The sequence below is a fragment of the Mycosarcoma maydis genome, chromosome 5 (genome assembly GCF_000328475.2).
Source record: "Mycosarcoma maydis chromosome 5, whole genome shotgun sequence".
In the NCBI taxonomy this organism is placed as follows: Eukaryota; Fungi; Basidiomycota; class Ustilaginomycetes; order Ustilaginales; genus Mycosarcoma; species Mycosarcoma maydis.
This window is the reverse complement of record NC_026482.1, coordinates 687,333-701,706: the sequence shown is the minus strand read 5'-3', so window position 1 is coordinate 701,706 and position 14,374 is coordinate 687,333. Positions and strand designations below refer to the sequence as shown.

The 14,374-nt window shown below is 55.7% G+C and overlaps 6 protein-coding genes across 6 annotated transcripts; 2 read left to right on the top strand and 4 right to left on the bottom strand.

Annotated features, from left to right (window-relative positions):
- Positions 1 to 331: 331 nt before the first annotated feature.
- On the bottom strand, positions 332 to 1,277 carry UMAG_02267 (uncharacterized protein; the record flags this gene model as incomplete). The annotated part of the gene is made up of 2 exons (XM_011390298.1): positions 332 to 1,024; positions 1,140 to 1,277. The coding sequence occupies 2 exons, from the start codon at positions 1,275 to 1,277 to the stop codon at positions 332 to 334; spliced, it is 831 nt and encodes a 276-aa protein (XP_011388600.1).
- Positions 1,278 to 1,654: 377 nt separating this feature from the next.
- UMAG_11397 (uncharacterized protein) lies at positions 1,655 to 1,990 on the bottom strand (the record flags this gene model as incomplete). Its single annotated transcript, XM_011390551.1, has 1 exon — positions 1,655 to 1,990. One exon carries the CDS (start codon positions 1,988 to 1,990, stop codon positions 1,655 to 1,657), a length of 336 nt encoding a protein of 111 aa, XP_011388853.1.
- Positions 1,991 to 4,005: 2,015 nt separating this feature from the next.
- On the top strand, positions 4,006 to 5,925 carry UMAG_02266 (phosphatidate cytidylyltransferase; the record flags this gene model as incomplete). The annotated part of the gene is made up of 1 exon (XM_011390297.1): positions 4,006 to 5,925. The coding sequence occupies one exon, from the start codon at positions 4,006 to 4,008 to the stop codon at positions 5,923 to 5,925; it is 1,920 nt and encodes a 639-aa protein (XP_011388599.1).
- A 713-nt stretch (positions 5,926 to 6,638) lies between these two features.
- On the top strand, positions 6,639 to 10,886 carry UMAG_11396 (uncharacterized protein; the record flags this gene model as incomplete). The annotated part of the gene is made up of 1 exon (XM_011390550.1): positions 6,639 to 10,886. One exon carries the CDS (start codon positions 6,639 to 6,641, stop codon positions 10,884 to 10,886), a length of 4,248 nt encoding a protein of 1,415 aa, XP_011388852.1.
- A 220-nt stretch (positions 10,887 to 11,106) lies between these two features.
- On the bottom strand, positions 11,107 to 12,552 carry UMAG_02264 (uncharacterized protein; the record flags this gene model as incomplete). Its single annotated transcript, XM_011390296.1, has 1 exon — positions 11,107 to 12,552. One exon carries the CDS (start codon positions 12,550 to 12,552, stop codon positions 11,107 to 11,109), a length of 1,446 nt encoding a protein of 481 aa, XP_011388598.1.
- Positions 12,553 to 13,460: 908 nt separating this feature from the next.
- On the bottom strand, positions 13,461 to 14,369 carry UMAG_02263 (uncharacterized protein; the record flags this gene model as incomplete). The annotated part of the gene is made up of 1 exon (XM_011390295.1): positions 13,461 to 14,369. The coding sequence occupies one exon, from the start codon at positions 14,367 to 14,369 to the stop codon at positions 13,461 to 13,463; it is 909 nt and encodes a 302-aa protein (XP_011388597.1).
- Between the last annotated feature and the right edge of the window lie 5 nt (positions 14,370 to 14,374).

Here is a 14,374-nt window from a genome sequence, read left to right as displayed (position 1 = left end):
TATGGCTCACATGAAGTGAAGCTTCGAGTAAGGAGGGCGCCAGAGCGTCGTCTATTAAGGGTGATTTGTGCAAGGTGGTATGTCGCTAGAGGTGCGAGTCAGGGAATCATGGTGCATGATCGAACCTTGTCGAGTTCGGAGGGGTATAGCCCAGGCTCGCAGAGGCACCGACAACCCGAGGAGGAGGGTAGAAGGTGGTATCAAGGAGCAAGGGAGAGGACAAGAGAGAATCAAAGAGCCGCGGAACCGGGAACGGAAGTGGGCATGCAAAAGAATCCGGAAGAAGAGAATCAAACAGAACCGGCAAAAAGAGAAGCGTGGATCCATCCCTCTAGGCGGCGGCAGCGACAGGGGCAGCAGCCTTAGGAGCCTCGACCACGACAGGGGCGGCGGCAGCAGGAGGGGCAATGACGTCCTCAGCAACCTTCTCCTCGACGGGGCTGGCCTCCTGCTCCTCAGTGGCAGCAGCAGCGGCGGGGGCCTCGGCCTTCTCCTCAGTCTTCTTGGGCTGCTTGTGGAAGAGAGCACCAAACTTGCCGCTCAGACGACGGCCGAGCTTGATCTTCTGAGCAGCCACATCGGGAGCGGGAGCATCAGCCTTGGCCGACTCGTCAATCTTGACGTCCTTGGCCTCCTCAGCAGCGGGGGCAACCTCAGCTTCGACGGGGGCAGCGGCCTCTTCGACGGCAGCAGGAGTCTCCTCTACCTTGGCAGGAGCAGCCTCCTCGGTAGCCTCAGCAGGAGCAGCGGTCTCCTCGACGGGAGCAGCAGCGGCGGCCTCCTCGGTGACGGGCTCCTCCTTAGCAACAGCGGTCTTCTCCTTCTTGGCGGTCTTCTCCTTGATGGCACCGATGAACTTGCCGAAGAAAGACTGGCGCTTCTCCTTCTTGGGAGTGACCTCCTTGGTGGCCTCCTCGGGCTTGGCCTCCTCGGCGGCAGGCTCAGCAGCGGTGGTCTCTTCGACGGCAGCGACAGGCTCGGTGGTGGGGGCGGCAGTCTCCTCTACAACAGCAGGGGCAGCCTCCTAATGTGAAAGGGGAAAAGGGATACGTTAAGCCAATGTCACGAACGTCAGCACTGTGATTGCAGTAGGAATGCAAGAGATAAACAGGGATGCTGTTTGAAATCACTTTACTTACAGCCTCGACAGGAGCGGCAGCCTCCTCAACAGGAGCAGCAACAGCCTCGGTAGCAGCGGCGGTCTCCTCGACGACGGGGGCGGCAACCTCCTCGACGGGAGCGACGGGGGCAGGGGTGGTTTCAGGAGCAGCAGACATGGCGGGTATAGATAGAGGTGGTTTGATGACAAATGTCAGAGAGGGGTATACGACGAAGTTGTCGGTGGTGATGGTAGCGGTGGGAGGTACGAGAACGGATTGAGATACGGAAGGAAGGAGGATGATGGCTGCGCAGTCAAGTATATAAATGGGGCAGATAAGCGATTGAGGGACAGGCTGAGGAGCGGCGCGACAAAAGCCTGAGCTGAGCTGAGCAGAGGGCGGGACAGCCGCAGTTATTTGTGTTTTTTTTCTTTACTTTTTTTTTGAAACCCAGCTTTGGCTTCGTAAGGCTTCGCTGCGTTTCTTTGCTGGTGGCAGTGAGTCGAGCGGCTCGGCGTGGCATGCCGTCAGCCCCTTTTTTCCTTTGATGATAACTATTGAGAACAAACAAGCTTGAATTTCAATAGAAAGAACATGCTGTGATGAGTGGATCTCGGCACAGTCGAATCGTGATTTGCAGCGCATGTGCAGGTGCAGGGGCAGGGGCGAGGGCGAGGGCGAGTGGGCTGAGTGAGCTGCAGGAGCCAGGCGTGTTGCGTACAGCACCAAATGAAGTTGCAGGTGATGTGACTTGGACCGCCCAGCGCGTGATGTGATAGGATGGTCAAGGTGTGCGGTATTGCGGCGCCCATCTTGGCACACTGGTTGCCAGGCAAGAGATAGGCATGTTGTGACCTTGTAAGCACGCAAAAGGGACACAGGCGGAGCATCCCACTACGCCACCTGCGGAGACATTCCGGCGCACACGCTCGCACCGCCAGCTGAGCCGACCAATAACAGCGGGCCGAGCGAGGAATCACTTGACTAGCTTGATTAAATATATCCTTTGCATGTCAAGAAGCAACACAGTGGTGCTGTAAGGGGCCTTGTGCAGGGAGACGCCCAACACCAACCACGAGACCGGGGGGGGATCCAAAAGAAAACAGAGGGAAAAATAACCCGCACAGCTGCGGCCTTTTGCGACTCTGTCGTTCAGTTGTGCAACTGCTGACTCGAGCCACGCTTGAACTCACACACACACACACACACACACACACACAAATGGTCACAGAAGCGCACGCTCCGATCCTGGCCTGTCCTCTCACGCAAAGCCTCTGCGTTTGGCTTAGATCTCGCTCGAGATTTCATCCAGACTAGTCATCGTGATTGGTAGTTGGAACTGTGTGCGGGTGTGCGTCTCGAGACAAGCGTGCAGGTCGGCTAGCATACAGTTCAGGGTGGCAGAAACCCTGTTTGCAAAGTATTCACAATGTTCACGATTCACAATTGGACAGATTAGACAAATCAGCTGCCCTTATGTTTCAGATGCTACATTTCTTTTCTTTGTATTTTGAAAGTTATGATTCTTTTTTTTTTCTAACTATCTCTCTTTGGTCCGTGGAAAATGCACATTGGATAGAGTTCCTGGCACTCCAGCTCCGCTCCGAAAATCGTTCTCTCTGGAACAGTCGGCTGGCGCATGTCCAACTCGTGGCTGGAAAGCTTTGGCAGCAGAGCCTGTGTTGCGTGTTTGCTGTAGGGGATGAAGCTTTGGTGTGCAATTTGTAAGAGAGAGGGTATTACGCACAAGACTCAAGTCACGAGTAGCCCAACCATTGATCGCAATGTATGCTGTGATTTGGTCCCTGCTTCTGCCATCAAGATGCCAACCTCGAACCAAGCAGAATTGATGGTTAACTTAGCTGCAGTGCCATGCACGAGCTGCTTCTTGATCGACTGGCTGCAGCCAATAAGCGCGTTCTTTCCACGCTCGCTTCGCATTGTGAATCACGAATGTTGCTCGCGCCAGGTTCGTGATTCACGCTTGCTTTCTGTACTCGAAATTCTGCCCCCTGCGACGACGTGTGTAAGCCGACTTTGCCTGAAGCTCACCCATCCAAGACACACTCACGACTTGACACACAAGCGTGAAGTTGACCAGGCGCGGTTCTCAGTTCTTGGTGTTTACATTCGCCCTCGCTCCAGCACGCCAACTCTCGAGATGCTTCTTACGAGCTGGCCAACAGCGACTGATCGCATTCTCGATGATTCAAGCATGGTCTCGATGGGCTCTGGCTGGATTTTTGGGTGGCTCTTCGTGCCATGCTGTAGACACAACCAAGACAGGCACAGTACCGAGACGTAAAGGTGCGTGGTGCGTGATCACGATCAGGGATGAACCCAATTTTAACAAGTATGTCACATCTACCAAACCCACATTCTGAATCGGAAATTCTTGAACACACGACAATCATAAATCGGGAATCGGAAATCGGGATGAAGATTACAACTGTGACTGACTGCGACAAACATATTATAAAAACAGAATCAAGTTCAAGTCACGAGTGTTTCGATTTGAAATTCAAAATGCCACCGTGCTGGCATGATCTCGTGCGAGCTGACTCACTGCCTCCACACAGGCACAGTCGCAGCTGAGCCAACAATCGTGAATCACGAATCACGAATCACGAATATCACCAATTTCCTTCTCACGTTTGTGGATGACTTTCAGTTTGGACGCGATCTGAATCCGGAAGGAAGCCTTGTCAACGGACGGTCTTGAGCGTCTTGCATTTTGTCACGATCGAACAGAAATTGGCCCGTTCGTCGTAATCGCTGCTGTAGCCCCAAGCCCTTCTTCCGGAGGACTGCCCACCCACGAGCTTGTCTCTTCAAGCTACCATTCCGACCATATTCACCAAACTATCCGCAGTTGACTTTCTGTCACCTTCCACAAGTCATCGCAATGGCTTCATCCCACAACGGAGGCCGCTTTGCCTCGCGTACCGCTTTCGAGGCGCTTCAGGTCGAAGAGATCGAATCCGACGACGAAGAGAGCGTCGTCGAGCACAAGTCGCCCGCAAAGCCAGCTCAGCCAGCTCAGCCTTCTCAGCCTGCTGCCAACGCCTCGTCTACCAAGGATACCAAGAGCAAGCTCAACAAGGCCCAGTCCGCCCCTCAGCCGGCCAAGCTCGACACAACCGACAGTGCGAACAAGGTGATTGCTCCTAATGGCTACAACGGCACCAATACTGTCGAGCCTCCTCAGTCGCTCACTTCTGCCGCTGTGGAGAATCTGGGGGTCCAGGACAAAGTCATTCCCACTCCCTCAGCACCCTTTGCTGCTTCGGCACCCAAACAAGGCGCCCCCTCTGGCTACCAGACGGCTCTTCCAACTGCAAAACCAGCCTCAGCCAAGGCAGACCAGCCCGAATCCATTCTGAACGCTTCCACAAAGGCTGTCAGCAACGACCATGCGCAAGATGTCAAATTCCAGTCGCCACAGCCACCGGCATCGCGAGAGGCGAACACATCGCAACAGTTGCCGAAGCAGCCCCAGCAGTCGCAGCAGAGCCAGGAAGATGCCGCTGCCGCTGCAAAGGCAAAGTGGCAGAAGATTTACGAGAGGACATTGTACACGCTCATCATGATTGGAGGATTCATCGGTCTCTTGCTACTCGGCCATCCCTACATGATCTTGCTCGTCATGATCTGTCAGACTCTGGTCTACCGCGAGATTGTCGCTCTCTTCAACATTCCTGGTCGTCCCTCGGTCACTGGCGGAGGAGGACGTTCGAGTCGCATGTCATCCGCCCCCACCAGCGCTGCCACTAGCGAGGTGGATGACGACGATGATGACGAGCGCATCCAGAAGCGCATCCAAGGCCGTCGCGACCAGCTGTGGAGCAAGACGCTCAGCTGGTACTTTTTCGCCGTCGCCAACTACTTTTTGTATGGCGAGTCGATCATCTACTACTTTAAGCACATTGTCTTTGTGGATGCGTGGTTCATCCCTTTTGCCAGGCATCATCGCTTCCTCTCGTTCATGCTCTACGTGTTCGGCTTCATGGCGTTTGTCTCCAACCTAAAACGTCGCAACCTCAAGCATCAGTTTGGCTTGTTCTGCTGGGTGCACATGTCGCTGCTTCTCATCGTCTTTTCCAGCCACTTTATCGTCAACAACATTCTCGAGGGTCTCATCTGGCTCTGGGTGCCCGCCTCGCTCGTGGTTTGCAACGATGTCTTTGCTTACATTTGTGGTATGACGTTTGGCAGGACGCCTCTGATCGACCTCAGCCCCAAGAAGACGGTCGAGGGTTTCGTGGGTGCATTCATCGTCACCGAGATCTTTGCATACGGTTGGGCCACCTTCTTCCAGCGCTACAACTACATGATCTGCCCTGCCGTCAGCCTGGGCATGAATGCGTTCAAGGAGGTTACCTGCGACGTCAACCCAGTCTTCCACTGGCACTACCTTTCCTTGCCACCCGCCATGGCGTCGTTGGCCTCCTCGATTGCAGGTCACCGTATCTCGGCGTTCCCGTGGTCTCCGTTCCAGCTGCACGCTCTCGTCATGGCTGCGTTTGCCAGCCTGGTCGCGCCGTTTGGCGGATTCTTTGCGAGCGGATTCAAACGTGCTTTCAACATCAAGGATTTCGGCGACAGCATCCCTGGCCACGGTGGTCTTACTGACCGCTTTGATTGCCAGTTCTTGATGGGACTCTTTTCTTACGTCTACTACTCGTCGCTCATTCGCGAACACCATGTCACCGTTGGCTCGGTGCTGCAGACCGTAGTAACGCAGCTTACACTCGACGATCAAATCGAGCTGTACAACGAGATCAGCCGATATCTCGTTGGGCAGGGCAAGCTCACCAAAGCTTGATAACACGTGTCACATGGTTCCAGATGATAGTCTCTCGCCTGTCTGACACCATGTGGAGTGCTGTTGTCTGAACTTATCCAAACAATCCAAACAGATCGCGGAACAAGAAATGCTTCAGCGCGGCATCAGGATGTGCTCTGAAAAGGTGTGTGTGGCGTGGTACGTTGTGGGGTTTGATAGCAAGTAGAATGATTTTCAACCCCTTTTTGCAACCCCAAATTACCCCCATGTTTTTTTTCGGTACGGTAGAGCGAGACACTCACGATTCACGATTCGTAAATTCATGAATTCGTGATTGCCACTCGTGACTAACTTAGGAGGAAATTCAAAACAATCATGAATCACGAATCACAAATTAAGGTGGTTAATCGTGAGACACAGATACAGTAATTTTAGAATGACGAATGGCAGAGAGAGCAAGCTGACAACACCACCCACCGGTTATGCTCAGTTTGCCCCTCCGACAACTTCGATCAGTACTACGATTATCTTCCTTTCGCTCAGCGTCTACTTCAATAGCTTTGCCTTGGCACCAGATCCGAACACAGTACCTGCTACTTCAGCAGCATCGCCCTGGATTGCAATCCTCCTTGTCTAGAGCCACATCATGTTCCACTCGGCCTAATTGCCCAGCTTCGCTGGCAGCAGCAGCATAGTCTGCTCCAGATCCACAACGAACCGTACTGCCTCATCGAGCCGTACAGCTTCAGCCCATGATGTCATTTTGGCCGCAATCTGCCGAGGCTGGCCCTTCCCGCTCGCCACACGTGCCCTCCAATACCTTTCATCACCGTGCTTCCTCGCCGACAAAGATATCGATGCCACCCAGCAGTCAATTCGTATCAGCATCCAAGCATGAATCTCATGTCCCCACATTTCTTGTCCGATCCGCGACAGAGCAGAATCCTACCAGTATCGACCCAAAATCGTTACACACGTTTGCCTATGGTGGCTTTGTGCAGTCATCCCCTTCAACCGAATCGACCTCTGCCTTCTCGCCGTCGACTAACTATCGCACCACCTTTTCCAACCCTTCCTCTTCTTCCATCTCGTCCGCCGGCCATGCTAGAGCTGCCTCTCATCGCAACTCTTTCAGCTCGGTATCTGTCTCTGAGCTTGGCAGCTCTATGATGAGTGATCGATTGAGTTGGGGCCGCAGCTTCAAGAGACAGAGCAAACGAAACTCGCATGATGCCAAGACTGCTGCCAGTCTCCGAGCCTCGGACTTAGCTCAGAAGGACGGTGGCCGCCATCGATCCCATACAGAAGGATCGCAGTTCTTAAATCCCAACAGCGGTGACATCTTTCTCTATTCCAGCCGCAACCTTGACGCCAGCTCCGACAAATCACAACAGCCTCGCTTTATGCACCAGCGACGCAAGTCGGACGGCCCGCAGCGCTCCAGGCTCGAAGTTGGCCATGACTCATCCTCCTACATTCGTAGTAACCGCATGTTTCGATCGCGATCTTCCAACTCGTTGTCGCACGCCTTTTTCGACCCTCGCGCTCACAAGCACCAATCCAAAAACAGTACGCACAGCCTCAGTCTTGTCAAAGATGAAGATGAGGAAGACTTTGCTACCAGCTCCGGCAACGGCATGCCTAGCTCTCCTTTGCGCGACTGTCAGACCTTCGCAGACTGGGACGACCAGCAAGCGCTACTACCTTCTAGTAAACAAGTCGAGGACCACGCTGCACGCGATCGCCAGGCCATCATGATCTCGAGCTCCTCATCCAAAACACTGCGCAGACGATCTGGCGAGATCGTCAATGTGGCAGCTCGCTCCGCCGCGCAGGCAACCAAGAAGGGTCTGAGCGTCATTCGCAGAGCAGGCAGTTTCGACGTCAGTTCCAAAGCCTCTGCAGACGCTGTTCAAGAGCGCAATCGGTTTCGCTCCAACTCTTCCTCTTCCTTCCTCACCACGCTAGGCCTGGTACCCCGACTCGATCCTCGCCACCAGCGTTCTCAAACGCTCCACGTAGTCGATGCCCCGAAGACCCCAGGCAATGAAACGACCGGCAAGAGCAAGCAAGCATCACTTTCGCTGCCTAGTTCCGTTCAGCATTCTCCAAAGCTGCAAGGATTAGGGCTGCACGGTGAAGGCACGAGATTTAACGCTTCGCGCTTCTCCCAGATCACGGAAGCGGAAGATGAAGACAAGTCCCTCTCCAAGGACTTGCCGCAGACTCCATCCAAAACGCTAGCCACTATGTCGTTCGACAGCGACCAAGAACTTCAACTTCGTAGGTCTGACTCTTCCGAGGCACTCGAGAAAGATGAGCCAAACGAGGTTCCATTGGTTTCAGAACAGACACCCCCAACAGCCTCCGAGGCAGCGAAAGCCGAACCAAAGTCTCCCAGCCGCTCAGCGATCGAACAACGTCATGGTCTTGCCAAGCGATCCTACGCCGCTTTGATCGATTTGCTGAATCCAACGCTGCACAAGGAGGGTAAGCCGCAGTCTCGAGGCCGACAAGCTTCGCTCGGAGGAGCCGAGCCGGTTCGAGGCCTATCAAACGGCGACCACGGTGGCAAAGGCGTAACTGGTGCTGGTGGTTCTGGCGTCTCGTCCGCGAACAATGGTGGCAGAAATCGTGGTAATACCGGCGGCGGTCGTGGCAACGGCATGCATGGCGGAGGTGGCGGTGGCGGTGGCGCGGGTCCGACAAACGGAGGTAATGGTGGTGGAACGGGAGGCGGCGGCCCCCCGGATCGTCGTGGGGGCCCGCCTCGTGGCGGCGGCAACAGCTCTTCAGATGTAGGTCCACCGGTCAATTCGGTTTACCGAAGGCTTGAGCTCGTCGGACGAGGAGCGTACGGCGCCGTTTACCGTGGCGTCCACGTCGAGACGGGTGCTGCGGTAGCGCTCAAGGTAGTGAATCTGGACACGCCAGACGATGACGTGAGTGACATCCAACGCGAAGTGGCTCTGCTGAGTCAACTACGCGAGGCTGCTTCCAAGAATGTCGTACGGTACTGGGGCTGTTGGCTCAAAGGCCCAGAGTTATGGATTGTTATGGACTTTGCAGAAGGTGGCAGTGTGCGCACTCTTATGAAGGCCGGCGCCATCGCCGAACGCTATTGTGCGGTGATCGTCAGGGAGACGCTGGTAGCGCTCAACTATCTGCACAAATCGGGCATTATCCATCGCGACATCAAAGCTGCCAACATCCTGCTCACCAGCACTGGCCGCATCCTGTTGTGCGATTTCGGTGTCGCCGCTTCCCTCGCCTCGAACAGCGTCCACAGCAAGCGCAGTACTTTTGTCGGCACGCCCTATTGGATGGCACCCGAAGTCATCACAGAAGGCAAGACATACGATCAGAAAGCCGACGTGTGGAGTCTCGGCATTACTATCTACGAAATGGCTACAGGCAATCCACCGCTAGCCGATGTGGAACAGATGCGAGTCATTATGCTCATCCCCAAAAGCAAGCCGCCGAGGTTGCCGCTCGAAGGCGATTTTTCGCCCGCGATGCGCGACTTTGTAGCCGCGTGCCTCAACGAAGAGCCCAAGGAGCGTGCGACATCGGAAGAACTCACGAAGCTCAAGTGGATCAAGACGTACGCCAAGACGCCGTCGAGCGTGCTCAAGGAGGTGATCCAGTCGTACAATGCATGGACAAAGGCTGGAGGCATGCGCATGAGTTTGATCGGTGCCGAGACGGCAGATTGGGGCGAGGCGGGGAATCGCGATTCGTTTGCGTTTGATGGGAGGGAGACGGGTGAGGGTTGGGAATTCAACACGCTTCAAAGTGCTAGGGAGTGGGATGAGGATGAGGAGGAAGTGGAAGGTCAGCATGCGCCAATTCCAATTCGCGATCATCCGCTTTTGCGTTTATTTGATGTCGAGCCAAGCGACGGTGCGACGAGTGCGGGAGGAGGCTATGCGACGAGGGGAGGAACGGGAGCAGACAGCGTCAATGGGTCCACATGGAGACCGGCTGCGCCAGCGGTCGAAGCTTGTGCGACGCTGCGAGCACAGCAAGCGCCTCCGCAGCTCAAGACGCAGCAGTCGTCGTCATCGCTGTCTGCCGCTGTACCGATGGCGAAACCGTCCCTCGGCGCTCACGCCCAAGAGAAGGCGAGTTTCACGGGAACGGGCAACACTCCCTTCCGATTTGGTGTCGGTGGTGGTGTGGGTCCAGCGCAGCCGATGCGCAAACGCTCGCAATCGCTCACGAAACCCAGCAGCAGTTCTTCCGGCTCGTCTTCGCTCGCAATGTCGACCGCAGCGTCATCCACTACGACAGCGATCGTCATACCGGATTCTCGTTCGTTGCACGACCTGAGTTCGGCTGGTTCGGCTGGTGCTGCTGGTGCTGCTGGTGCTGCGCAGCCTAAGCAGACTTACAGTTCGCGCGTATTGGAGCAGCGCATGGGGCACGGCAAGAGTAATGACGCGACCTCTTCCGGATTGTACACTGATCTGGATCGCGCAGTGGACAACGCGGAACTCATTGCGCATCACCGCCAATCGCACGGTGGGAGCGATCCCACCACGGCCGGGCTACACGCGTCGCCGTCTCGCCATGTGCAGCTGTGGGACCGCGGTGCGAACGCACAGACGTACAGTCGGCTCGCAAGGCTGCGTGCGGGCTATCTGACGCAACCACGCCAGCGCGCAGACAGCGCGAGTCTCGCCGCCTCCACATCGCTCGCTGCAAGCGACGATTCGCCCATCACTCCTACCGCGCAAGCTGCAGCAGCAGCCACACCAACGCCCACCACTGTCGCGACTGCGACTGCGACTGCGGCGGCTGGGACTGGCGTTCCTGCGGGATCCGCTTTCACCCGCCCGCACATGGACGCAGGCCCGGCGCTGAAACCGCTCGATTTCGCTCATTTGCACACCAAACACCAGGTCTCGTCCACGTTGGCCAAGACGCTTGACGATCTCGGCAAGTGGCTGGACGTCCTCAGTCTAGGGTTGGGCCGCGCAGTGCATTCGGATTTGTGAGCACGCCATGTGGCCTTGACGCTCTTTGGATTCTATTTGTGTTAATTTCTCCTGCCAGATGTTAGGGTTGATAGCGTCGAAAGTCACGAGTGTTGCTTTGTACAGCGTCCAGGTCCACGGTTGCACACGTGTGGATGCGAGAGATTTGATACTGATGGATCGTCAAAAGCTTCGTTACGGTCCGTTACATTGGATGATGGTGGAACGAGTATGTGTGTGTTCAGGAGGGATGTATGCGAGCGATAGTGATGGATGGGAGCAATGCGGGGGCGGGGATAGGGAACCAGGGAGCAAGTACATGGTCGTCCGAGTGATTGGGGATGCGCAAGCGATCGGGAAAGACGAAGCTGAAGAGGAGAACGATGACGATGAGGACGAGGAGGATGCTGACGGTCCAGATTGTCCAGAGGGCCATGCACTGGAAGCGCGCACGACTGCGTGCTCGCCGACGTTCGCGCCGGCGTGCGACCAGATGCGTGGTGTAGCTAGGCAGCAGATGTGGGCCGGCGAGACGTCGGTAGCCGTATGGATCGGATGGATCAACGTCTTGTGAGTCAGCACTCGCTGGTTTCTTGGATGATGAACCGATCGAGATGGTGCCGTAGTCTGTACGACCACCGCTTGCAGCATCGCGATGCGTACCGTTACGCCATGCAATCCCTTGGATAATCGATTCGGTGATCCGATCGTCCTCCTGCTCCTCGCGATCCAATTGCCTCTCGTACGGCCCAGCAAACACCGCAGTCAATAACCGCTGCCACGCTGCACCAACCGCAGCCATACGTCCACCGCTACCCGCTGCATTCGCACTACCACCCTCGCCTCCACCCGCACCTCGTCTCCTAGGCGTCACAGGATGCGGAAATGGAAAGCTCGTCATGATCTTGCTGTTCCTGCTTGGGGCGCCGCTGTGATCGCTCTTCTTGTGCGGCTTGGCCGCACTGCTGGTGCTGGCGTGTTTATCGCCGAGCTTGGATTGCGACAGTAGCGTGGAGCTGGTATTGGACCAAGGACCCACTGCACTTGGATCAGAGGGCAAGGCGAGGTAGACGGGTCTTCTCTGCGGTGCCACCTCTTCCGCGGTGTAGCGCGAAGAGAGCCGCGACGACGCACGCGATGAGGTTGCAGACGACACCGATGCTCGACCAGGATCGATTGGCACAGGTATTGTCGCAGACACGTCTTGGCTCGGCTTGGTAGCACGAAGGATCTGATTTGCGCCATCCGTACAAGACGCTGGAAACCTCGAGATGGTGCCCACGTTGAGCGAGTACCGATATGCCGAAGCGTCGAGCACGACGCTGGTTCTGCAGCTAGTAGACGTGCTGCTGTTTGGGGTGGCAATGCGACTATTCGAGCCGTGTTCTGGCGATCGTTGCTGCGATGCCGACAAACATTGCGGTAGCGAAGCACCTCGAACTGGTGGGTGGCTGGTGGGACGCGAGCGAGACGTCGACGCAGCGAAGCCAGCGACGTACGATGTGACAGGCGACGATCGCGCCGACGATGCAGCGCGTTGTGTTTGAGCCGACTTGCTTGCACCACATCTAGGCTCAGTACTGGTAGAGCGACGTCCTCTGTTGGATCGGTTCGTACGCTCTGCTACTGGTGTGGACGATGAGGCTCGGACGCCAGCTCCAGAAGCACTGCTCACGTTGCGCGACATAGTGTCCGCTCCGCCCAACTTGTCTGCGACGCACGCTGTCGCTATCGCGGTGGTGCAAGACGTAGCATGGGCGACCGAGTCGTCAAGAACCTGCAACGCTATCGCGGTTCGTGGTCATGATAAGCACATGGCCAGCAAACCGACGTACAAAATGTGACGAATGAATCGTGAATCGTAATTGTAATCGGGAATCACGAATATCACGTTTCGTGTTTCACTCACGACTCGTCACGCCGACCGTTTCACAGTTTCACAGTCACGAGTTTCACAGTTTGCATTTTACATAGCTTTATGTAAGATGAACGCACACCACGCAGCAACACGCACGACACTCCCACTCGTGACTGCGACACCGAAGCTTGCCAGCTGCAGCGAGCAGCGCCAAAAACAGCCCAAAAAAAGAAAACGGAAACAAAAACAAAAACAAAAAACAGATTCGCGATTGGCGCTTGCTGCGTGCTTTGTGCTTTGTGCTTTGATTGGCGAGTCTTTGATCTACTCCGCAAAGCCTACATCGTGAATAGATTCGTGATTATTGCCATGCCAAATCATGTCACAAGCCGTGAGTATGTACCACAATGTAGAGTAGCGTGTACTTGTCTCGGTAGCTTCTCCGCCTGCCAAGAGCGGGCGCGGTTCAAAACCCTGACAGATGCTTGCCAAAAGCCACGAGCATGCAGCACCAAGTGTCCATGTGACACTCGTGACCCCTCCTCGACGCTCGTGCGTCCATGCTCAAGCCCACCTAAATTGTGAATCGTGCACGGATGAATAGTCGCGGGTCGTGAGTGTGAGTGAGATTTTCCGAGTCAATCGTGATCGTGAATCCTGGATAGCTCAACTTTACTGGCCCAGGCCACTCGATGTCACAGTTGTAATGTTGTGCAACTCGATGCTGTTCACCCTGACTAGGTGTCCTTCTCGATATGGGTGGATGCCTTGTGGCTGGCCATGAACCAAGCGATCGCGCGGATCGCCTGAGTGCATCTTTGCACTGACAAGTTGCGGTCCGCTGGTGGAACGTGGACGAAGAGAACCAAGGTATCGCCCATGCGCTTTGCCTCGCACAAGGAGCAGTAGAAGATAAAGTCGCACAAGTAGCGACCTGGATCAAACGACTGGTCCACCTCGTCGTCTCGCAGTCCGCGTTGCTTCAACCACGTCACCAGCTGCGATACGCTGATGCGGGTAGATAGAGTCTGGTCGAATTGTTCGTACCCCGTTCCAAAGCCTCGAGCGCCGTCTTGTTCTTCCAAGTGCTCGGCGCGGCCGGGGTGGGAGAGGAGCGGCGCCAGCTCGTTGTTGGCATCGCGTTTCGTGTATCCACTCTTGTGTGCTTGCGTTTCACACCGTAGCGTACCTTGCCTTCCAACGCCGACGTGGATAACCACATCCCACAACGCTCCACCGACCGGATCCGGTACATCGATCGGATACGCTTCAGGATAGTGCTGGTCCCGCCTCCCACCAAATTCCGAATCGAGCCTGGAATCATACCAAAATTTGGCTGCCGGCGAACATGGTTGACTGCCGTGAATCCGTGGCACCACGTCCAACACAGACGCATAGTGAACCGGCACTTGTAGCGTCTGAATCCTCGCCCTCGCCCTTGTCCTCACCTCTCCTACTACACCCTCATCGGCCTCATCCGTTCTGGATCGGTCCTCGTACAAACAAGGAGCGTGCGAAAGGTCAAGAAACGTTCCGTGAAGCGGTTTCACTGCGAGCCACGAAGGATTGTTGCCCACCGACATGAACGGCCCAAATCCCGTGATGAGCACTTCCAGTTGACGTGTCTTGCGCGGCGTCGGCGCCATTGTTG